The sequence below is a fragment of the Harpia harpyja genome, chromosome 10, assembly GCF_026419915.1.
Source record: "Harpia harpyja isolate bHarHar1 chromosome 10, bHarHar1 primary haplotype, whole genome shotgun sequence".
Classification (NCBI taxonomy): Eukaryota; Metazoa; Chordata; class Aves; order Accipitriformes; family Accipitridae; genus Harpia; species Harpia harpyja.
Window position 1 is genome coordinate 41782679 of NC_068949.1, and position 25088 is coordinate 41807766.

The 25088-nt window shown below is 39.5% G+C and overlaps 2 protein-coding genes and 1 long non-coding RNA gene across 5 annotated transcripts; 2 read left to right on the plus strand and 1 right to left on the minus strand.

Annotated features, from left to right (window-relative positions):
- Nucleotides 1-477: 477 nt before the first annotated feature.
- LOC128146778 (disintegrin and metalloproteinase domain-containing protein 9-like) lies at nt 478-20946 on the plus strand. Of its 2 annotated transcripts, XM_052798521.1 has the most exons (22): nt 478-629; nt 3382-3479; nt 4417-4493; nt 5114-5192; nt 6182-6258; nt 7861-8077; nt 8590-8655; nt 8737-8808; nt 9499-9671; nt 10167-10251; nt 11395-11516; nt 12406-12577; nt 13517-13606; nt 14724-14919; nt 15045-15150; nt 15348-15522; nt 15941-16021; nt 16578-16683; nt 17564-17696; nt 19008-19071; nt 19702-19754; nt 20120-20946. In XM_052798521.1, exons 1-22 carry the CDS (start codon nt 560-562, stop codon nt 20196-20198), a joined length of 2391 nt encoding a protein of 796 aa, XP_052654481.1. In that variant the 5' UTR covers nt 478-559; the 3' UTR covers nt 20199-20946. The 2 variants fall into 2 exon arrangements, with proteins under 2 accessions (XP_052654481.1, XP_052654480.1); XM_052798520.1 differs by having other exon boundaries at nt 19702-20236.
- Nucleotides 8072-21831, minus strand: LOC128146781 (uncharacterized). 2 transcript variants are annotated; one of them, XR_008236837.1, is made up of 4 exons: nt 21718-21793; nt 20411-20508; nt 15317-15506; nt 8072-8260 (listed from the first exon to the last, which is right to left on the minus strand). It is a non-coding gene; the product is annotated as an uncharacterized LOC128146781 (long non-coding RNA). The 2 variants fall into 2 exon arrangements; XR_008236838.1 differs by lacking the exon at nt 20411-20508 and having other exon boundaries at nt 21718-21831.
- On the plus strand, nt 21723-24738 carry PSTK (phosphoseryl-tRNA kinase). Its single transcript, XM_052798525.1, has 6 exons — nt 21723-22092; nt 22299-22590; nt 22987-23185; nt 23643-23718; nt 24222-24315; nt 24530-24738. The coding sequence occupies exons 1-6, from the start codon at nt 21820-21822 to the stop codon at nt 24733-24735; spliced, it is 1140 nt and encodes a 379-aa protein (XP_052654485.1). The 5' UTR covers nt 21723-21819; the 3' UTR covers nt 24736-24738.
- The last annotated feature ends 350 nt before the right edge of the window (nt 24739-25088 follow it).

Here is a 25088-nt window from a genome sequence, read left to right on the forward strand (position 1 = left end):
TAGAAGGGATGGGGTAAAATCCCTGTTTTGGGGATTTCCATGTGTTTGTAGGGCTTCCATGTGTTTGTATGCATTGTATTTTTTATATTTTTAAAGATGAAAAAATGGAAAACAACAAGCTGAAATTTCGAAGAGTAGATTGTTTTATACTAGAGTTTTTACTGAGCTGACCATAGCCAGTATAAACATCCTAAACATTGTATCCATTGGTAGCAATATTTTATGTTTCTAATCTCTTATGACCTCACCGTGGTATCAAAATCCTTTAGAATAAACCAGTTTGATCCTGGCATGGGTTGGTGCTCTTTCTCTAATCAGCACTTAAGAATGTGCTGCTTTTTATTAGCCTTAAGCTGTCTAACCAGTTTTTTTGCAAGCCTAATGGATTAAATTTTACTTCCCGTTTCCTTAGCACAGATGTAGTATCGGAGTGCTTTTTCTGTTGTTTACCTTCAGAGCAGACGGTTCTCGTTCTCCTAGTTCGCCTGTGTAGAGCAGCTAAGAGCCAGGTACAGGTGTCCACTCGGATACTGTAGTAGTTTCTCCGGGAAATCTAGTCATGTTAAAACACAGCCTATTTTTGTTCACTTTTGGACTAACTTTAACTGGAAAACCCTCTTGGATAAAAGGTAAGCTTTCAGTTTTTGTTATGTATTTAGAAAGTTTCTCCAAGTCTTCTTGTACTCTCTGGTCCTGATTGTAATGATGCATTCCCTTCAAATCGAGTCACTGGTCTCCCCAGGTATTAGGCTTTAGCTGACCCGCCAATTGACAAAATCTTGTTCAACAAAAAGGTGTCTGGAAAAGATTACAGATTGAAGCTTTTTATAGCTGAGCTCTTTGTGGTTTTTTTTTTCTCCAGGATGTAGTAGGTATGTAAATACATCATCTTTACTGGACACTGGTTGTGACAACTGCAGTTACTGTCACTCTTATCGACAGTAAAGACTGGAGAAAAAGATTTTGATCTTTGGTAATGTGAAGGAAATTCCTACAGTTTTGTTTTAGTTCTTCATTAGCTCATTTCCATTTATGATTTGGCTTCAGATTTTAGGTTTAGATTTAACACCTGAAATATTTCTTAGAAAGTGATATTTTTATGATTTGCATTAAAGATAGTTTCCTGCTTTCAGGTGTCAAAATTTAAATTGTTAGAACTGCATTTCCACTGTTAGTTCAACATAGACTTAACTCATGAAACAGAATGGATTTTGTAATTTAGATAATAAAATTATTGAAGATTAAGAGCAAAGTCAGAAGTAAATATTGAGTGCTGGTATTTTTTGCAAACCTGTTTGCTAATAGCAACTCCTACCTTTTGATTGCAATGGCAGTCTTTAATGGTAAACATATGCTACCTGCAACTAGCTTTTAAAAATCCTGATGTTATCTAACAGGTAGAGATCGTCATTACACTGAAGAATCCTCCTCCTTGCTTTGGATGGGTGATTCTGTGTCGTCTTTGCAATTATGAAGTCCTTTCACAGAAACGTGGGAGGCTCAGGGTGACCTTGTGCTCCTATAAATGAGAAGAAATCTCTTTGTTTCCTTATGAAAGAACAATTTAAGAAGGAAGAAACCACTTTCATTGTTAAAACCCATGTTATTGTTGATTCTGTAACCTGTTTAAAAGCAATGGTTGAGTCTCTGTTGATCAGAGTCAACACTCAAACCAGACTGAGGAGCAGACAAGAAAAAGGAAGATGAATTCAAGTTCACACAATTTAAAAAAAAGTCACTGGTGATTGTTTTTGTCCTTACAAAACTGCTTACTTGAAACCAGATACTCAGCAGACTTCTTATCTTTAGCTTCCTGCATTAGCATGATGTTCTGGAGATGGTTCTGATATAACGTAAAAGGCTACAGACCTTTTGCAAAGGTTTAACTGTTGCTGGAATGAACAAAATGCAGCGTTAGGCAATGGCAGGAGGCAAGCGTGGTGAGCCAAGATTATACACGCAGCAGGTGGCAGAATTATATCCAGAGGACAACTGTAAGTATTCCTCATTCAGGGCAATGGGGAAAGGAATATGAGTAAAGGGATTTAAATGGAAGGAGAGGGCTAAAGGGGGAGTTGATTTAACCAAGGAAAGGACAGAAGGAAGTAGAGACACGAGCAAGAGGGAGAAGATGAGCAAGTGCAGGACCTAACAGTAGCTAGAAGGCAAGCCCACAGCAAATGGCTCTGTAACCAGTAAAAAATATTCCCCAGAGTATTTAAGGACTGAATTTATTCTTCTGGAGATACAATATTCTTCAATTCTCTGCCTAGCAAAGTTCTGAAACATCCTGGCAAAGTTGGATCCACCATTCAAAATAATTGTACTATAGGTCCATCAGTCACTCCTAGAGAGCCTTGCTGTAGATTTACAGATCAGCACAGTCGTCCTGGCACCAATGAGGTGATTTCACAAAGCTTGAAGGAACTTAATTCTATTTGAGATGTTAGCATCTCTTGCACAGTCGATTTTAACTGGCCAGCTACTTCAAAAATTACTGTGAGGGGACAGGTGGGTGGGCAGAGAAGGTAGCTGCATAAATTTTCTGTGGTACATCAGGTTAAAAGTGTAGGTCATAGAAGAAAAAAAGTTTCAAAAATTATCAACAAAGTTACAAAGTTAATAATCCAGAATATGTGAGAATTAAGATTGTGTTTAAATCATTTGATAGTTTTTCTTTGTGTGCTCCAGAAAATCCCAGCTTTAATCTGAAGTTACTTTTTTTAAATCAGTTTGACCATTCCTAAACTATTTCTTCATCACTATCAAAGTACGCACTGAATACAGGAAAGGATTTTTTTTTAAATTTTTCTTGTTCTTGGGATTCTCTATTATGTTACTGTCATATTGGCTGAGGGATTTTTTTTTTTCAAACAATAATTAATTTGGTTTTATATTGCCTAATGAAGGAATGAGAAAAATTTGAGCTATTATCCCAGTTTATAATGTAAGTAACTAAGACCGAGAGTTAAAGCCAAGATTGCCAGTCAGTTTTGGACACCCCGTTTAAGAAAACTTTTGCTCGAGTTTGCAGTTTGTAGCACGTTACATCAGTTGTGTTTGGGGTGGTGTAGTCATTAACCTTGAGTACGGTCAAAACAGCATTTCTGCAGAGAATGAGGCCACGTATATTTGGTTTAAACACTCAGAAATGCAGAGCAACTTAGCCATGACTGAAAATGTTGATTTCTGTGATTTTCCCAGCATAATCCAAGAGCTCTGGCAGAGACAGAATAGACCAAACTGAGCATGGGCAGTCAGGTCTTTCTCCATTTATGGACAGATCAGAATGGTCTTTCGGCAATCACCACTGTGCAGATTCCAACATAATGTCTTACTTATCCTTTCTGATTCTTTAGAAATTTCAAACTTTATTTTTAGGTGTATCTTCTGAACAGACATCCAGACTTTCTACATTAGAAATAATTATTCCTCAAAGTCTGACGGGCAGAGAGAAACATCACCCATTTTTTCATGAGGTTTGTTATTCTATCTGTTTTTTTCTTCTGATGTCGCTGTTTTTCACAATACTGTCCTATATTACACACACATACGCACAGAGTCTATGGTATATATAGATTATTTTTGTGAAGAATTGCGCCCCACACTATCTCTTCAGATTCTTAGTGTTTTCAACTAGTTTTGAGTAAATTTGTTCCCACAAAGGTCTGTGATTGCACTCTAAGTTAGCACCTTTCAAACTTCCAGTCCTGTTAACAGCCTTGTAAGGCAGAAGTGAGAAGGAACGTGAAGAATATTTCCATTTCCTCTGAGTCAGATTAGATGCTGAACTCGAACTTGAACTAACGTCCATGCTCTATATGTTCTTTTGCTCGTTGTACCTGGTCTTTTGGATAACCAGAGGATTTCAACCATGTAGCACCTAAAGGGCTGATGCTCACTTTGTAGAAATGGTCCCACAGAGTCGCACAGGTTAAATGCATGAGTTAAAAAATCTAAGCCTTAATTCTTCAGTTCTGCAGTAACTTACCTTTGTCCTAGATATCGAGTTCAATTACTGAAGTAACTGTTACTGAAATAGCATTAGTCATCTTTGTGCAAACTGATTAAGGAAGGAAGAATCTGTGAGTCGTTGGTCCGGCTGCCAATGATTTACATAAGGAGTGTCGCCAAACATGATGTGGTGGTTGGGCAGAGTGCATACAGGGGCTGTGCCCTTCTGTCTTCTACATGAAAATTTATAGATTAATAGCATTTAAACTTTCCATAGGAAAGAATGTAGAGTGTGCTGCTAAGACTTTGAGATCTAGAAGGCATGAGGGTTAGGAATCTGTGTTTTGATAGATACTCAAAACATATATAGTAGTTGGACCTCTCTTCTCAAACAAAACATGGAACTGACACAACCAAGTAGAAAATCACCTAATTAAGTAACATCTTTTGTTCTGTTTTCAGGAGCGTTCAGATGACAATCTTTCTTACTCAGTTAAAACCAGAAATGGAACATATCTCCTAAAACTGAAGAAAAATAAGTATGTGGTAGAGTGTTCTAAGGAATCATACCATCTTGGGAGTTAGTTGCATATAGACAAGTATTTATATGCTGAAAAAATTCAGAAGAAACCACTTACATGACAGATAGTAATTACAAAATGACTGTTAAATAGCATCTCTGTTATGGTACTAGCTTGCAAATAGAAGGGAATAATATTTTTTCTAGTTGTGAAGCAATTTATTTTGATTAGGTTTTTTATTAGCAGCACAAGACTTTTCAGAAAATCCTTATGAAAAATTAGAATTCAGTTCAGCATTAGCTTTTTATTAGCAGGGGGGAGGGTTGTTAGCCATGTTGTATTTGAAGAAATTTGTCTGTTACTGTTGTTCCTCATTCCTGAGCCTGTAATAGTCTAGGCCCTGATGCAACATAGTCTGCTCAGATCCTACTCTATGGAAATTTTAGTTAAAATATTTCAAAATAACTTATTTTCCAAATAATGCAGCTCATTTTAAGGTATTTTGTTTAGTGTCCATGGATTTTAATAGTAATTTAGCATGAGTGTGCTGCTAACAGAATGTAGTACTTACTAGGATTCTTGACTTATTTCTTGCTTTCTAGACTGTTAAAAGAGCAGTAGTTTATTTTTGTTTCCAGAAAGCTTGTTAGCGAAGACTTTATGCTATATACATATGGGAAAAATGGGGAACTGGAGGCAACACAATCAAAAACCAAGGTATTGTATATAATAAAATTCCCCTTTTGTGTCAGAGTTTCCTCAAACCATGGAAGCCAAGCTTTATGGATTGAAGGCCATATAAAGAATTTGATAGAACTAAGGATGACAACAAGGGTGTGTATGCATCTAAATGTATTTTCAAAGCAAAAGCGAATGCACAGCCATTAATTCTGGGTGTTTTCGTATCTCTATAATAGGACAGTGAAAATTGGTTACATTTTTGGCAATGGAAGGGAAAATGCAAGTGATGCACATAAAGTACCTACAGAAGAAAAATGTATTTGCTGGGAAAGAGGCTTTTGTGAGTTTTCACATTTGTAGCATTTCTGTTTAACAGTTACCACTGATACAAAACATAAGGTCCTATGTCTTTTGAGGGAGTGGGTTGTTTACAGTGATACAGCATCACTGTTTTCCAAGGTGTGAAAGGAGATACCAGGAGATTATGCCAAGACTGAATTTGAGCTGCCTGATTAGGTCACCTTTGCATAGTATGCAATTAAAGGTACAATTGCAGCATCAAAGCTCTATAGTTTTTAGGTCCTGTATCAAACAAGCCTTACAAATACTTTTGAATTTAATTTCAACTTTAAACTGCATGTGAGCTCAGTGAGACTTAATTGGGAGCAATTAAGTCTTATGGGAAACTGCATGGGAGATCTTCTCAGATCAGCCTTTGAGAGGAGTCTGTTTAAGAACAGGATGAGCAATGTAGATGAAAAGATTTTTTTAAAGGATGGTGATGGGTTAAACTAAAAAGCTGGTTGTTTCCTAGAACCAAGGGACCAAATGCTATTGTAGGTACTCATGTCAAGTAATATTTTACTCCAAGAAGGTTGGGATTACTTTTAGAATAGGGAACTCTGTAAATTTGTAACAGCCAGCCTTAAAGTCATGCAAATAAAAAGGCTGGTTAGAAAGTAAGTTTGCATTTGAAGGCAACAACCTTATTTTGTCATTAATTATGTGGTTTTGTTGCATTTCAGACACACTGTTATTATCATGGCACTATTGAAGGGATTGCTGACTCGATGCTTGCTCTTAGCACATGCGATGGCCTTAGGTATTACCTCTTGCTTTTTACTTCACGGTAATTCATTGTGCAGTACCAAAAAAAGCAGTTGCTATTCAACATACACCTGGAGAGAAAACACCATCCTATATTGCAAATTTTTTTTATATTTCGCCTATTGATGAAGCTGAAACTCTTTAGAGGTTTTATATCTTCCCTCAACTACCACTTTTTTCCCCTTTGCCAAAATTCCTTCACAGAAAAAGATAACATGAGAGAGAGCATAATTCAAATATAGGCAGAACACAGGCATGAACTGAGGCCTCTATTACTTGATGTGAATGTCTTGACCAGCAGTACCTCTCTAGAAGAAATGCTGATGAAGCTTTTGCTAAACTTAACACACTCCTGCAAACAATTCTGTCTTATGAATGGGCAGGTTTCAAAAGAAAAACCATTTCTGTGGAAAAAATTTTGACCAAATTTGAAACAATTTTTTGTGTTTCAAATACAAGAAAATTACATTTATTTGAGAAACATAAATGGGCCAGATTAATGCGTAAAAGATGGGGGTTTCTCCCTGTGGAATCAGTCCATGTTAGTTGGCAAAATGAGATGCCACGCACAACAAATTGTGCAGATATTCAGAATGTGCTTAGAGTGTACCCATGCTTCCCTCTGTTCACTGAGCTTGGCTCTTTAGCTGGACTTTGGATACACTTGTTGGTTGTAGTAGCCTTGTTCAGTTTGATGGTTTTTTGACAAGCATGAAGAGGCAAACGGGATAAAGTTCACCCAGATATCTTGCAAATGGGATAAAGTTCACCCAGATATCTTTCATGTATAGCATCACAGTGAGATGCCACTCACAATAAATGACATTTCCTGGCATTCCTTTAAATGAAGAATAAAATCGTCAACATACTGGTATTTCAGGTAATGCTGGATCTCCCTAAGCAGAACAGATATTTCATTTTGGCTGTCTGCAAACTTACGCAGACTCAAATCCTTTGGTTACCTTTTACTCACATTTTTGAGGATCTTCTTTCACAAGGTATTAACTAGAGACTTCCTGTTCTAAATATAGTTTTGAGATTCTGGAGAACAAGATAATAGCTTCTGAAAGATTCTGGTACAGCAAATGGGCATGTGGTAGGTGTTTCTGAGCCATGGACAAATGCAAAATCTTTCTACTTAGCTGTACTCAGCAGTGCAATACTGCTGTTGCCCTCATAAACACCCTGGTGATTTCTTTTAGCCTCTCTTTCTGTCTTAGAAGGTATCTTTTTCTAAAATGCTAGATTACTTTAGCTGCATGGTGCTAGGAGTGAGAGTAGAGATAAGGACTAAAAGAGACCATTTGCATCAGCTCTGTACCCACTATCCAGACTCATTGGCTTTCCTGCTAACTGATTCAAGGAGCCCACACTTGTGTACAATCAAGTACTTCAAGTAAGTTCTGTTTTGTCTTTTGAGATCCTGTTGGGCATTTGAACTTACCCCCTACATTAAGATAGTTTAAGATAATAATTTATTTCAACATAATGGTATGAACAGTTCTAGTTTTTAAGTATCCAGCTGTCATTCACTCACTTAGTCATAACCATGAGGGGAAAATTGTGGAATAATTTTTCATTCTTTTATGATTATTAGAGGAATTCTCTACATTGGTGGCAAATGGTATGGAATAGAGCCGCTCAACACATCCAGCACATCTGAACATGTGTTTTACCCATTAGAAGATATGCGGGATATCCCCTTCCGATGTGGTGTGCTGAATGGCAGCCTTCATCACAAGATGTTTGTGAAGCAGTCGGTGAAATACCCATTTTTATCAAACAGTACCTCTAGCAGGGAAAAGCTTTTGAGGGTAAATACCTTTCTGTTTCTCTTGAGTCCAAGCCTTCTCCTCAGCCTGTTCCAGCAGCCAAGGGTCTCCAGAGCTCTTGCTTTGGCATGGTGTCATTGCAGGTGGGTTTGGCCTGGCAGGCCACTTCTGTATTGCCTTCATTTTCATGGACCCCAAACTGGTGGCAGTACTGCTAAGGAAATCCTGAAACAGAATAACAGCACAATGGGAATTTAACATAGCGTGAAGCAATCCTTTAGCAGAAGAGCAGAGTTCTGCCCAAGACAGTCATGGGTATGACATAAAAGGCATAAAGCTGCCTTTCAGCTCATGCATCCCAGTGTCTGACCAGATGTGAATTACTGACATACAGATGTTTATTTGGAAATCTAAGGCAAATTTACTTTTGAGACCACGTTAAAAAATGCATCATTGCTTTACAAACACATGAAATGAAAAACATGAGAAAGATAAGTAAAAAACCTTGCAGTCATTAATTATTATGTTAACTTAATGTGCTTTCTAATTTGCAGAAGCGGCGAGCTGTCCTGCCACAGAAAAGCTATGTGGAACTATTTATGGTTGTGGATAACAACAGGGTAATGATACCATCCAATGCTAAATACATTTTATTACATCATTGAATTTTTTCTCTGACATTTTCATATGGTATTTTACAGTTTTTGCTGAAGAAATCTGATCCTGCTGTGGTGCAAAAGGAAACGGTTGAGCTGATTAATTATGTTGATGGGGTAGGTCTGATAAGTTGCCTAGATTCAGTAGTTTCTACTTTATCATAGTTTTCAAAAGAACGGCTAATGCAGTTCTGAAACTGTATTTGGAAGTTATACAAAAATTTGTAACACATTTAAGGCACAGCATGAACCTATGCACAAGTCTTGTAGAGGTGCAAGCAGGGTGGGAGATGCAAGATTTTTTTAAACCATTTCTGTGTGCTCCCAGACTCTGACTGCTCCAGGAACATGAGGTCTCCAGTACGTTTTACATTTCTAGGAAGAGTATTTCACGTTTGTGTTTTTTTATTAAGCAAACTGTCAGCGCTGTGAACAATTCCATAAGCTCTCTGATCATCTGTTCCCAGTTTCTCCTCAAGACAATTAGCTAAGGAAATGAATGAACATGGTCTTTCCAACTTCTCCAACTGAAAGATGTGTTTAGGTGCCTTCGGGAAGTAGATTGCCTTCATTCATATATTCTTTCCTTATTTAGTTTTATATTATAAATGTATTTATTTACTTTATAATTTATAAATATTTTATATCTTAGTTTATAAAGACAAATATTTTATATTTAGTCTCAAAGAAACTAAAGTTATGTCTCAGTATGTTCAGCTTATTGTTTACTCAGTACTAGTGATGTAATCTTTTATAATTCAGTTGAAACAGACTGATGGACAGTAATTATCATTATGTTTTTTTCAGATGTATAGGGCATTAAACATCCAGATTGTTTTGGTTGGATTAGAGATCTGGACAGACACAAACCACATATCTGTAATGGATGGTTCAGCTGGAGATGTACTGAGTAGATTTGTTTCCTGGAGACAGAAAGATCTTCTTAAACAATCACGAAATGATGTTAGCCATCTCATAATGTAAGTTTTCATTCAGTGGAAAAACTAGCCATGCTGCCAGTGTTGTTAATGTATATGATTTGGGGCTTGTCTATGAATGAAAATATAACTGGAGTAAAATTCACTCAACTTCCAAACTGTTTTAACCTGGCAAAATGACAAACTACAATGAATTCTTTATAGTTAATCAACTCTAGGTGGCTCTGCTTGAGCAGAGGGGTTGGACCAGATGACCTCCAGAGGTCACTTCCAACCTCAACCGTTCTGTGATTCTGTGAACTCAGAGGCACTGACACAGCAAACTTAGGTGATTGACCATTATTTTCAAGCTCTGTTATTCAGATATTCATTATTAATTACGGTGAAACCCTGATATGGTGATAAATTTCTTCTTGACTTCAAGAAGACCAAATTTTGTCTTGCAATATTTGTTTCAAACTCATCAGTGTCTTTTAGTAGAAATCGTGAACTTTCAGCCCCTCTTTCAACAACACCTTCAAAGTGCTTTTGTTGCAGAGGGAGAGGCTCTTATGATGGATCCATTGGAATGGCTTTTGTAGGTACTGTCTGCTCACAAGTCCAGGGAGGGTCAATCAGCACTGTAAGTACATAATGTTGTGGTTAAGGGAAGAAATTTGCACAGGAGCTGCTAAACTGTCATAGATATGCTGCTAGTGGGACAAAGAGGTACCTGAACAATTGAAGGCTTTCCCCTGTGCGTTTACAAAATCCAGAGTTGTAGATACTCCTATTGTCAGACATTGCTTCCCCAGAGGTACCTTTGGAACATCCTAATAAATAATGTGCACTCTGCTGACCTATTTGGTCAAGTCACCCAGGTCTTGGAGACTAGGCTTGGAGACGTATGGTTTCTTTCATGGGATTTCTTATGTAAAGACTTGTGCATATTTTATACTTTTTTTTTTTTTTTAAGTATTTCCAAATTTCTCTAATTTCTCTCTTCTCTTTTCATCACATTCCAGTCCACTTGGCTGATTTAGTCCTGAAATATTTTTTTTTATCACCTTCTCTAATTCATCTAACTCAAGGTTGCATAAGAAAGTGCATCCTTATACCATTAAAGTTCATAACCACAGTGTTTTGAAGATGGGAATACAGCTACAAAATAATGCGTATTTTTTTACTTTTTACATGGATAGAAAGTGAACATAAAGCACTATATTCTCAAGTGTCTGGAATTCCCCACAATAAGGCTGTAAACAGGCAAAAAAATTAAATATGGCAAAATTAGTAAGAAACTATTTTCTTCTCCTTCACCCTTGGGGCAGAACCTGTATGTCCAGAGGTTCCTGTCCTTACTATATGGATGCCACAACATTGTGGGCAATCTCAAAAGCAGAGTCTGTTCTTTAATAGTACATCTGTCATTGAAGACTCCATTGAAATCAGTGTCATGACTGATAAACTGTGTTAGAATAGAACAGAATAGAATAGAATAATTCCAGTTGGAAGTGACCTACAATGATCATCTAGTCCAACTGCCAGCTGTTATTATTCAGAATATGATCCTAATGGAAGGAATAGAAAGAGTAGCAGAATCTGGCCCTACCTGAAAATAAACAGTGACAAACTGTCTGTTCTTGCTGCTTTTGCTTTGCAATACAGCTTAGTATTCTGTCTTCACAGCCTCTGAGAGCTCTGCGGCTTGAATAAATTAGTAGGTAGAAACACAGTATTTTCTTTAGTTTCACAATTTTTATTTAACACTGATTCTCTTTATTAGTTGAATCATAACAATGTGTTACGTCATGCTACAGTAGTTGCACATGAATTGGGGCATAATCTCGGAATGAAACACGATGATAAAAGATGTCCTGCATCCTATATTATGCACAGCACAGATAAGTAAGATTTCCAGTTATTTTATTTTAATAATTGTTATCTATCTGCAGTAACTATGCCTTATAACCTGTGAAACTCCCATGAATCTTGAAGAACTGTTGTGAATGGGGAGTTGTTTGAAAAGTTAAATCATAGAGGTGAATTCACTGACTTAGGACTTGACATCATTTTAATTTATTTGAAAAGCTATCTGTTTTCCAATCGAGTCATTCTTTATTTGTAGCATTCCTAAAAACTTATTTGGATTTTCTGATTTTTTTTTTTTTAATGACAGTGTGTTGCTGGGTTTTTTTACCCTGCTGAGAAGGCTTTACATATATTCACTGGGTTTGTGCAAACATGCATCCTTTGCACAGATTCTCTTAACAGTTAATTTAAACAAAATCTCTCAGCTTATGTTTCTTTCAGTTCATTTGTTCTTTGGCTTCCCCTTAAGACAAAAAGATCATATTATTTTATCTATCCACATTTGTATTAATAAATCAGGGCAATTGAACACTGGACAAAACTACTACAAGAAGCCGCATTCCTGAGTTCTTAGGGACTCCAAGTTAAGGTGAATGTCTTTCTGGAAGGTATTTTTTAATCAAGCATTTTTAGACTCAGTACAGACAAGGAATTTCTAAGGCCTGTTTTATATAGGACACCAGAATGGATAATCTGATTGTCTCTTTGGCTTCTGAAAGTACTTGCATTTATGTTATACATAGTATTTTTAACTTCTAGTACTGTACTCTAATGCAAAATAAAGTATAAATGAAGTATCTCATGATCTCCTAGCATTGCGAAACACAATATTTGTTATAGATTGACAATATTTTAATGGCTTGAGTTGTATTTTTTTCCTGTAAGCAAAACATTTATAATAAAAAAATAATATTATGTTTTCCAGTGGATCCAGGAATTTCAGCACCTGCAGTGCTGATGATTTTGAGAACCTTATTCTAAACGGAGGAGGAAACTGCCTTAGAAATCCACCCAAAACAAGTAATATTTACAAAGAACCTGTGTGTGGTAATAACGTGGTCGATAACAATGAAGAATGTGACTGTGGCAAACCACAGGTAATGAATGAAATTCAACTGGATACTTGTATATATTATATTATATTATATTATATTATATTAGTTGTATAACACTGGCCTTTTGGTATACCTGATTTGCATTAATACCTGAGGAGTCTTCCTTTTAAATTTACATTTTTGCAAACAATATGAGGATAAATTTTAGAAAAAGCCTAAAATCATACTTTGATTTTGACATGAACTCAGTTAAGGGCTACTGGACTTCACAGAACTTTGAGCCAATGCCTAAGAAAGAAGAGCATTTCAGTGCAGAGTATGTGGAAACACCACTGTTTTTTGTGCTGGTTTTAGCAACATGGATATTTCTGTTACAGAAAAGAGACTACCCCTCCATAGAGCACTTACAGGTTTCTTAATTGTAACCCTTAAACTTCTCCTGTGGGAGAAATTACTTTTGTTAGCCATATTTGCATTGCCAAAATGTCCTTCAAATAATGGTATATTGACTCATTCTTTAGAAAATAAAGATGTCTCAAAAAAGACACCAATAAATCAAAAGGCTGCCAGCAAACTCAGGTTCCATCGCATAGGCCTTCTTCTAAGTCATGAAAAGATACCAACATTTCTCTACATCAAACTGCTAGCGTAGTGGAAAAATAAGATGAGGGGTGATAAGAAGTGTTATTTAAAAACCAAAGTGTTCTGCTTCTCTTAGTGTCCATTTAAAGTGTAAACCTATCCTATACCCCTGTGCCACAACACATCAAAACAGGTATCTTTCTGATGACTTCTGGTAAAAAAATACAGCAAAACTGTATGCTGGTCTCTGTTAGAGCAGAAGGCTGTCACCCTCAGGACATGCAAGAGAGACGGTGTATTTAAAGTTTGGTTCGTCCCTGCACTTGGTTTGATGATGTACTTCCCAGCTATATAGTGAGGTAAAAACATTTTGTCCCCTTGTCCATGGTTGTTCTTCAGGAATGTACTAACCCTTGCTGTGATGCTGCAACCTGCAAACTCACACCTGGATCACAATGCGCTCAAGGACTGTGCTGCAAAAATTGCAAGGTAGGCTATGTTTTACTAAGCTAAATTGATACTATTTACGAGTAATTTTTAATGTTTGAAAAGAGCTATCATAGTACTCTTGACATATTTTCACATTATCAAACTACATTCACCAGTAGACACAGTAAGCAGAGAATTTGTGTCTAACAACTCTTGGCCAATAGCTTAGAAATGGAACGTCCTGTCTGTGTGTATTGGGTCTGGCTGAGATGGAGTTAATACTCCCCATAGCAGCCCTCATAGCACTGTGCTCTGCATCAGTAGCTAGAAAGGTGTTGATAACACACCAGTGTTTTGGCTACTGCTGAGCAGTGCTGGCACAGCATCAAGGCTGCCTCTCCAACATTTTTGCCCCCCCCTCAACGGCAGGCTGGGGCAGGGCGAGATCTCGGGAGGGGACATAACCAGCACAGCTGACCTAAACTAACCAAACAGATATTCCATACCATATGACGTCAGCTCAGATATAAAAGCTAAGTAAAGGGAGACGGAAGGGGGGCATTTTTTGTCTTCCGGAGCAACCACTACGCGTTCTGAAGCCCTGCTTCCCAGGAAGTGGCTAGACATCGCCTGCTGATGGGAAGTAGAGAATAATATCATTTGTTTTTCTTTGCTTTCGCGCGCGACCTTGGCTTTCAGTTTATTAAACTGTCCTTATCTTGACCCACGAGCCTTTTGTTATATTTTCTCTCCCCTGTCCAGCTGAGAAGGGGGAGTGATAGAGCGGCTTTGGTGGGCACCTGGCATCCAGCCAGGGTCAACCCACTACACTGTGTCATACCTTGTAGGAGACATGAGCAATCAGGCGACTCAGTAGTAGTGATCTCCATTATGCAACACCAAGCTTCACCAAAGTCTATGATAGTTGGCTGCTTTTTAATTTGTACTTGTGTGTGCATTTGCACAATCTACCCAAGTCCTCCGCAGGCTCAGCTCATAAACTTTATAGCAACACCCTTATGAAACTGAGGGAAGTTTTGGATATTTGTTCGATACTGATCTGAAAAACTATTTTGTCTTCCTTAAAATCACAGAAGGTTCCCAGTTGTCATTGTTTCATGTTAGAACTTCTGCTGTTGCAAAATAAAAGTAGGGTGGCATTCCTCTCTGGTTCTAGTTTAAAGTGGCAGGAGCAGCGTGCAGACCAAAAATGGATTTCTGTGATCTACCTGAATACTGCAATGGAAGCAATGCCTACTGTCCAGACGACGTTTATATCATGAATGGTTATCCATGCGACAACATGAAGGCATATTGCTACTATGGAGTATGCCAGAGTTTTGACTCACAATGTGAATCTATATATGGAAAAGGTATGTTTATAATTTAATGTAAAAAGACTTGTAGTCTCCTAATAGACATTTCCGATTTTTCTTTTTCTTTCTCCTATTTTTAAGACAGTGTAGTGGCTTACTAAGATTCACTATATTTTGTACAGGGGCACGAAAAGCACCTGATGTATGCTTTGAAAAAGCAAATATTAAAGGAGATAGGTTTGGAAACTGTGGAATGAGAGGTGGAGTGTACAAGAAATGTCCCGTTCAGTAAGTCACCAGCAAATAAAACTAATCCTAAAATCTGCAATGTAAAAACTATATTCTGTTACAAACTCTTACAGCATGAGATTTAAAAGAATATTTCCCTGAAATGCAAGCTAAAAAGTTTGACTGGATGGCATATTTGCACTGATACTGTTTTTTTTCTGTTCACCTTGTCTCTGAGTGTCATTCATTCAATACAGGCATAGTCTGTGTGGCAAGCTCCAGTGCACATCTGTTAGTCTTCAAAATCTTCCTGCTTGGAGTGTTGTCAATAACGCATCTGGTGTTTTATGCTGGTCTTCTGACTTTGACTTAGGATCAGATGTCCCTGATCCTGCTCAAGTTCATGATGGAACAGCCTGTGGAGAAAAGAAGGTAAGATGAATCACAGCAGCATTACAGAATATATTCCACAAATTAGAAAGTTTTTAACTTTCAAAAGCATTACATAGCTCTCTTATTTGTATGCTGTAATATAATAAAAAATCTGCTTTTTGACATATACATGTACAAACAATTAATTAGCTCTTCAAAAACTGGGATGCTACAAATCAGTTCTAACTACATTATCAGTTATTCAAATGACTCCATCAAAATGCATCCACAGACTTAAGAAAACCTGAGACAAATACAGCTATAAAATTGTGAAGTACTGAATATTCTATCATCCCTTTTTCTTGACATTTAAGTAAAAGCTGTAGACTTGTAAACATATACATTTATATAGTATATTTATAAAAGGATGGTATTTTTTGAAGTTTTGTGTTTGAAAGACACTAATTACTTTTTCCAGGCCTGTGTAGATTTTCAATGTGTTGATGCAAGTCATTTGGGCTACAGCTGTGATGTAAAGCAGAAGTGTAATGATAATGGGGTAAGTAGATGGTGTTTTCATGCCCTGTTTCTAGAAGACAGAGATAGGTGCAAAATCACTGCATAAAAGCAATAACCATCCAGATGGCTTTGTTTTTCAGATCTGTATTAAAAGTTAAGTCTGCTTTTTTATCTGTAATTCATGTTGCCAGTATACTGTAAACCTCTTAGCACTAACATTGAAAAATATTTCTTCTGAATTTCCCTAGGGAATTTTCTAATATTACTGAGCTGTTGAATTGTAAAAGGAAAATATCCTTTGAGTCTAGTGATTCCTGATTTATATATGTCTCCATGAAAAATCAAAATGGAGTCCAAAGGTTGTAAAACTGAGAAGATCTTTGGACTGTATTCTATTGCAGGCAAACAACAAAACAAAGGTTAACTTCTATAGCAGGTGAACTTCTGGTATCAGTATCACTCAGTGTTTTGGGATGTTATGGAGGGAGAGAGCTTATTCCCAGTTAATACTTCATGTATTCTATGCAATACTATGCAAGTGGCCACTTCCAGAAAGGCGTTGTTCATTTGACTAATCCCCGTTGTACCTACTGTAGGTGTGCAACAACAATGGTAACTGCCACTGCAATTCTGGATGGGCACCTCCATTCTGTGACCGGTCAGGCTACGGCGGCAGTGTTGACAGTGGTCCAGCTCACATAGGTAAGCTACTGAAACTGGCCTTCATTCTGCCCCCAGTGTCTGATAAAATAATCTACTAAAACCAGGGGGTTTTTCAGCCTCTTTTCAACTTTTTTTTTTCTACTGCATGGGACACTTAATCATGGACTGACTTGAAGAAGAAACATTATTATCTGATGTGTAGGTTTCCAGAGATGAAGGAAGTTGGTCCAAGGGACAAATTGACCTCTATTTTGTCCGAGAGAAAAAGCAATACATTAGTTGCTTAGAGTTACTGTTACATTTTTTAAATAGTTAGATATTTAGATATTTACTTAGGTATTTAAAACAGAGTTCTGATAAAATGGATGTCGTAGAGGAAGACTACAGCTTGAGAATGAAACCTGCAGCCTTTATATATGGGAAGGGTCTCACAGCAACAAGAGGGGTTAAGAAGGTGCATGCAGCAAGCAGCAGTTGGCTTCTGTAAGAGCCATGAAATTCTGCAAAGGGAAAATGGAGTAAATTTTGCTGGCCTTCACGCTGAGAGACCATGCAAATGTTTTGTATTTATTAATAGCTTAGGAAGACAAAGAAGATGTGCAGATCACTTGTGAGTAAGCAAATGAAAAATGAATTTCTCTGCTTTAGAATTCTTGAAAAAATATATGGAAAAGGAAAAAGTTTGTATATCATACAACATGGGGTGAGTAAGGCAGAAAGAACTTTTGATAACGTAAGGCCAAATTGTACTTTTCTGATCATAGCATTTTACAAATTTCAGTGGAGTTACTAGTTTTAATCAATAATAATTTGAAGATTGTAGTTTTTACAACAGAAAGGTGTTTTTAGCAGAAAAAATGCTTTAATATGAGGTTAAGCAAGATTACTATCTTACACGATTTCAATTCTTTTTCTCTAGATACATCACTTCGCGATGGTCTGCTTATTTTTTTCCTCCTTGTGTTGCCACTAGTAATCGTTACTGTATTAGCAGTAATTAAGCGTGATGCAATAAGAAGAAAGTTTTGCAGGAAAAGTAGAAGACAACACAGGTATTGTACTTATTACAAATGCGTATTTCAACACTTGAGAGCATGCTCCAGATTATTTTAGCAAGCCAGGTAGATTCTTTATCTGTTCAAAGAATTCCATACCTCCTAAAAGAAAAAGACTTCCCTGCTAATAGTATTAGTAGGTAGTTTAATAGCCAGTACCCTGCTATTAGGTAGTTTAATCCAGATACTCCAGTTGTCAGTTCTCAAGCATTTTTTCCCAAAATACATCACACTTTCCTAATTGTTATTGATAACTGTATTGCATGGACACAGGGGCATAGCACATTGAAATTATTTGCCAAGGCCAGAAAGGAGCAGAGTCAGAAACAGAATCCAGATCTCTGAGCTGTAGCCTCTGTCATGGCCCGGGCTGGACAGACCAGGGAGTCGTGTTGAATTCGGAATTCCCTCGGGCTAAATTAAGGTGAAACCACACCAAACGATCAGTTGAACATTTTATTCATGGCAGAAGCAGCCTGAACTTGGGAGGTGTAACAGTAGGTGGTGGGGTCTCTCACAACAGGAACTGGCATGAAATTACCTCCGTAAACCATGTAACCTGTAGTAACCATATACATCAATTTAGGGAATAAGATCCTTCCCATTGGGTCAGGAGATTCAGAGCAGACCCCCTTGCTTTCTAGACTACTTCTCAGAGAGGAGCCTGGGGGCGGCTGGATCCACTCCTAGTCCCAGACTTGGTCAACAGGTTTATGTCTTAAAGGGATGAGGTGTAGGGATTGTGGAAAAGGAAAGAGAGAATAAGACAGAGAGAGAAAAAGGGAAGGAGAAAGATTTCAGTGGTCCTGGGTCCAGCATTGCTCCAGTCAGCTGAGGGGTCCAGTTCTGGTGGGCTTGCGCACCTGGCGCTTCAGTTCGTGCCCTTTTATCATCCTTGCCCCTCCTTCGCGTAGGCACTTGAACTCATTAGGCTGATTAGGTGTAACCTTCAGGAAATGGGTCAGTGGGCTTGGGGGTCGCTTGGGAAGTAACCTCCCCTTCCCTGCAGACGTGACCATTGTTTGATCTTTGTATCAGAACAGCTTATCAGAACAGGGAGCTGCACACCCCCCAGCACACCCTCCCCGCCCTGTTGCTGATGTCTGTGCTGATGGGTTCTCAGCAGCTGCTTTTCACCTTTGTTTCCTGCTGGGCAGAGTTCATCTTTAAGCAGAACTTGCCCCACTACAATGTTTGAGACATTAACTCTTTCAGTCTCTCACAGCCTTGTGCCTTGAAAAACACTGCATCCCTGAAGGTAGTTAAACCAAACAGGGATTTGCCTGATGGATGTGGTTTTTATTTCAGGGATAACACTGTGGAGCAACCAAAGCAAAACAACAGACCAAGTCATAACACAAGAAATAATCAGGTAAGATAGATGCATACTTGCATTATTTCACGTTGAGTAATCCAAATTATACAGTGCCTTTTCTCTAATATAGTTACTAATGACTTTGTAGCTTTTTGATACATTAAAACCATTTGAATTTCCAAGTATAAGTGTTCAAAGATTTAAGATAGGTGTTCAAAAGATGTGTAGACAAGGCATTTCAGGACATGGTTTAGTGGGCATGGTGGTGTTGGGTTGACGGTTGGACTCAATGATCTTAAAGGTCTTTTCCAACCTAAACGTTTCTATGATTCTATGATAATTTATAATGTGTTAGACAGGATTTCTGTATGGGTAAGTATGAGCTTTATTGCCTGCCCTGTCAACACGGGCTGAGTACTACGGGATGGAACAGGCTGCTACTTAGCAGAACAGCCAAAGATTGAATTCTGTGGCCAAATACCAGAGAAGCTACTTAGCCAAGCTGTGGATCTGGTTCTGATAAAACAAAATAAAAATTATCAAAACAAAATGTTGCAAGAGAATACGAAGAATGTCACAGGAAATGAAAATGAGTTCTAAAATACCACTAGCTTAATACTGAATATTTAGCCATACTTTGAAATCTGCGAGTTTTGTCATCTTGATTTTCTGCAACATCTTTTCCAGCCTGCCACGTCAAGTCCTGATTTTTTTACCGTATCGCATTTTCCTGGCCCAAGGTTTGTAGTATTTAAAACCTTCTTTTCTTCATGTTTGCTATGTTTACATTGCTGCATCATTGTAAGCGAAGTTCCTAATGCCTCATGTCCTGCTTAGGAGGATTTTTCATACAGCATCATATGAGATATAATAGATGAAATGCTTGAAGGAGAAATGCTGTTTTACTGCTTGTATAGAAAACAGCATAACGGGACATGTAAATGCTACTAGGGAGAGGGAGAGGAAAAGGGAGAGGGAGGAGCAGAGAAAGTTATATCTATGTATAAATGCTAGCAACTGTTTAAAAATGGTAAAGAACCAGTTTAGAAATACCAGTTGTCTCAAGCCATGAAATAGTTCACAAAATGTGTTTTCCACACTTCAGGCAGCCAGTACAAACCCAGTCGCCTGCAGTTCCTTCAGGACCTCAAAGACCCGCAGTCCCACCGAGACCAGCCATCTGAAAAGTTTCTTGGGAACCCTCATCAATTCTGACAAGTAACTGCTCTGAAAAAAATTAAAGATTGCAATCCTCCAGTCCTCTCCTTGCACAGCCAAAACGCCTTCTGAAAGCATGTACCTCTGGAAAAGACTTGATGCTAAGAGGCACTGAACACAGACGTTATCCCATTATTTTCCTAATTGCTGCTGGCTGTATTTCTGTCTTCTACCTCACCTCTTGTTTTTTTTAAATCAGAAGCCTGAAGTTCAACTCTTGTTAGATTAAATTTGTAACAGCATCAGAGAACAGGACTCTTCTGAAGTGCAGCCTTACTTGCAGGCCAAAGAGAAGCGAATTCAGTTATTTACAGACATAATTTATTCACCTCTAGTCATATGCAGCTGTGAAAATGAGAATACAGACTGACCTCTTGGGAAGTCTGCAGTCTGCCTACCTCCTGGACCGTCCCCTCAGCAGTGTGCCACCGGCTGAATGCGGCTATACCCCGCATGCCAGGCTCACGGACAGCTCCTATGCGTCGCTCTGAGCCTTGCCTTCTGTGCAACCCTATCAAAGCTGGGATCCAGATCCTGCCTCTCATTACCTACTAGCTGCATGTTACTTTCCAGTTCAGGTAGTCTGGAAAAGTAACCTCACGTAGGGATACTAGCAATGGAAAGAAACTCTGTAGATGATGTGTCTAAGAGAAAAAAGCCATCTCTACTGTTATAGAAAATGTGGTGTATCAGGAAATACATTATACAACTTAACATTGTTTTAATGTTTACTGGTTATTACAGCTTGAGATTTTTGCTAGAAACTGATTCCACTACAAAAGCAACCGATAACTTTCGTCATTCTAATTGGGACAATTAGAAAACGGTACCGATTTAAGAGAAAATGTATGAAGTTACATAGTTTGTCAAAATGGCAACTACTGGAAAAGAATCTGCCATGCAGAGAAAAGCTCACTGGCAAGAACAAAGCTGTGGATACTGATTGATCTGTACATTGGAGAGTAATCACACACTGACCCTGCTCGCATGCAAACTTTGGGAATATGAACTAGCAAAAAGAGTGAATAAATTACGGAGTGGCCTCACCGAGAAAATATTTCTAATCCCCTAGATGGCCATTTCACCAAAGAGCTGGACAAAAGAACCCAAAATACATTGCAGGCAAAAACCCGCACTGGCAAGGAGCATCCTTTGAAGAGATGTCATCTTCCTTAATTCCTTAATCTTAATTCCAGAATCTTAAATTGTTATAATCAAGTATTCGTACCATTTAGGCCTCATTAGCAAGCATAATGCTACATGAATGTAATCTAAAATAAAGCATCAGGGTCAGCACGCTCGGTAGTATCTCGATTTTACGATGGTAACAAAAACCACCGCCGGGCACACCCGGCATCGCTCAGCCGTCTGACGCTTGTGGGTTCGCTAGAGCGTGTTACTGAATTTATTACCGAAATAAATCTGAGCAAACCCGGCTGTTTCGCGCAGACGCCCGCACCGCTCTCCACAGCTCCCGCCGCTCACCTCAGGGAAACCGCCGCGCCCCGCCCGCGCCGACGGCCCCGCGCATGCGCACAGCAGCGGCCGCCCGCGGGAGCGGCGGACGGGCCTCTGGCGGCGCTGGCGATGGCGGCGGCGGCGGAGGAGGAGGAGGAGGAGGAGGATGAGGAGGATGAGGAGGATGAGCAGCCGGGCGGCGCCGGGCGCGCCCGGGTGGGTCTGTGCGTGCTGTGCGGGCTGCCGGCGGCCGGCAAGTCCACCCTGGCCCGCGCCCTGCGCCGCCGCCTGCCGCAGCGGCCGGGCTGGGCCTGCGCTCTCCTGGACTACGACGAGCTCATCCCGCCGGAGGCCTTCGGCCCGCCCGAGCCGGGGGCGGGACCGGCGGAGCCGTCCCCATTGGTCAGTGGCGGCTTTCTTCCTTCCCGCTGCGCCGCTCTCTGCTCTCATTGGCCAGCCGAGGCGCCTCGCTGCGGCCGTTGCTAGGCAGCGCGGCCCGGCCCTCACGCCGGGCCTTCCCGCCCGGCTGCCGCCGCCGCCGCCGCGGCGGGGCCTGGGGAGGGCGGCGGGTGCGCGGGCCTTCACGCCTCCGCTGCCTTCCTCCGCAGCTGCCCCGCTGGAAGCGGAGCCGGCGGGAGCTGCTGCAGTGCCTGGAGCGGTTCCTGCGGGCGGTGGTGACCGGGGGCCCGCTCTCTGCCCCGGCCACCGCCACCCAGCCGGCCTGGGAGCGCTTCCTGGCCTGCTGCCGCGGGCAGGGGCTGCTCTCCTCAGCGGGAAGCGACGCCGGAGCTGGCCGTTCCTGGACACGTGCAGCCACGTCTAGGCCGCTCTACCTGATCTTGGATGACAATTTTTATTATCAGAGCATGAGATACGAGGTGTACCAGCTGGCTCGCAAATGTAATTACTCTTCGTTGCTATGCGTAAGAACGTTTTCAGCTTTGTAGGGAATTCGGTGCGCTTCAGCTGCCTTTCTTCAAGCGCTCTTGTTGAACATTTGTTACTCTTAATCGCTAGGTTCCCGCGGTATAGTAAGCATCAACTTAACTTCAGTACTGTTTTATTAGAAATTGCTAGATCGCTTAAAGCCGTTCTTATGTATGTTGATCTCAGAAATTACTACTTGGGCAGCCTTGAAGGTAAAATTGTTTGTATTCTTTTTAGGTTTGTATTCTTTTCAGGCTCAAAACAAGTGTAGCACTTCCTCATTCGTGTAAAGCCTTTCTTGTGCATGTTGCTCTCAGAAATTTTTACTTGAACAGTTTAAAGGTAAGATTGTATGTTTATTTCTTTTAGATTCCTTGAGCTTCTGCCAGTTATTTTTAGAGTGTCCACTTGAATGCTGCTTGCAGAGGAATCGTCTAAGAAGTCATCCGTTACCTGACCAGACAATATGTTTAATGGCGAGAAGAATAGAAATGCCAGATCTCAAGAAAAATGCTTGGGAACAGAACAGCCTCATTCTGAAAAGTTTTGATTGCACTTCAGAGGATAAGTATGCTACTGGATTGATGCTAGGGTTTTCACTAAGTACCGCTTTCATAAACGGATGGGTAGAAGCTTTTTACTGCATCTAAACAGTATGTAAAAAAATATTCCGTATGGTGGTTTTTGGAAGCCAGGCAATTACACACACAATACATGCCAGTTGTTGGGAACTCACAGCCATCATTCTTCACAGAGTTAACCTCAAAACTAACTGCACTTCTAAACTGGTGTTGAAAATTTATGTAAATCGGCTGAAACAGAAGACTGGAAATAATTTGCTGTAGTTCCAGTTGTAATTGTTTTTCATCTAACTTGCTGTATAAAGATTATTTCATTGATTGCTTCATGAATTTAACTGAAAACTTGCTTTTTTTCCTGTGGTGAGGCATCGTTACAAAATGAAAGAAAAATCTTCAGTGAAACCGTTTGATTAATGTGGTTTACTCTTTTGTTTGTTTTCTTAGTGAGGAGATAATTAGTTTGCTGGCTGCTGCTTTGGAAAATCCAGTGAAGCAAAACGAGGAAAACACTGAGCAAAAGGTAGCACTGCTTGTCTTCACAGTCACGGCTCCTTCAGATGATGGTGAATGAGTGAGTTAGTTATTCCCGAATTGTACTCGGAACACCATGATGACAGAAACTGAGAAATAGCTACTGCATTTCTTGATTGCAAAAGCACACACAGAAGAGTTAATCCTATTTGAAATGGGTACTTCTGTCACGTTATTAATTTAAACCACTGAACTACCTTCAAGAATACTGTTACATGTTCTAGGGTAGTAAAAAGATTTTGGAGCTGTCGCATCACACTGAGGAAAATAATGGTCACTTCTTAATGTCACACCTATCTGTCTCTGGCATTCAGTCACCAGGTGTACATACCTGCCTCTGCATTCCAAGGAACAGGTGTGCACTGCACCCATCACCGAGTTGCTGCTAACATTTTACTTGTTTTCAAAGAGTACTTCAAAAGTTGATGACAGTCTAAATCAAATATAATGTGTTTGCATGTATTCTTCCTTTCTGTTGGTCACCCTGGGTAGGAAGCCGATCGAGCAATCTGTGCAGCTAGTACTGTCCATCAGGCTGATCAGACATGCAGACGCATCATCTCTCAGACAATGAAGGACGCAAAAGGTACGCGTAGCATATTCCAGGTGCTAGCTGGCAATGTAGGACTAAACCTACGAAATTTCCTTGGGGTAAATTGTTAAGGAATCCCAGACCTGCAGGCCTGACTGAGGCAATTGCCTTCAGAAGTCTGGTCAAAGTTGTTTGTAGAATGTGAGTCAAAGTCTGTAATTTTGTCTTTAAGCATGAAGATAAAAGTTCAGCTTTAATTTTCTTTTAGATAAAAACGTACCCTCAAGTGAGATGAAGAGCCTGGCCGAAGAACTCAACAAACTCAAAGCAGAATTTTTGGAAGACTTGCGGCAAGGAAATGAGTTGAAAAACCAAAGTTGCATACAAAATCAACATTCTGACCCTGCTACAACTGTAATTTCTTCATTCCAACATGAGGCAACCAATGTAGTTAATAAATATATTTTAAAATAGTGACAGAGACTGTTGGTGTTTTTTAAGTCCAGAGTGTTTAAAATGCAGTACTCTTTCAGCAGTACAGCTGAAAACATCTTACGAGATACAGCTTCCTTCTATGGAGGATCCTGCCTTCTCTAATAACTCCTCTCCCTGCATTATGGAAGGGAAATAGTCTAGCATACCGTGTTTGACTTTGAGGATCAAGCCAACAACAAACCATCCTTAGATTTTATTTAAATTCCACAGAATCATAGAAAAAGTTAGCCTGGGAGGAACACTTAGAAGTCATCTAGTCCTGTTCCCTGCTTACAGGGGGACAAACTTCAAGCTGGATGAGCTTCCTCAGAGCCTCCTCCAGCTGAGGTTTT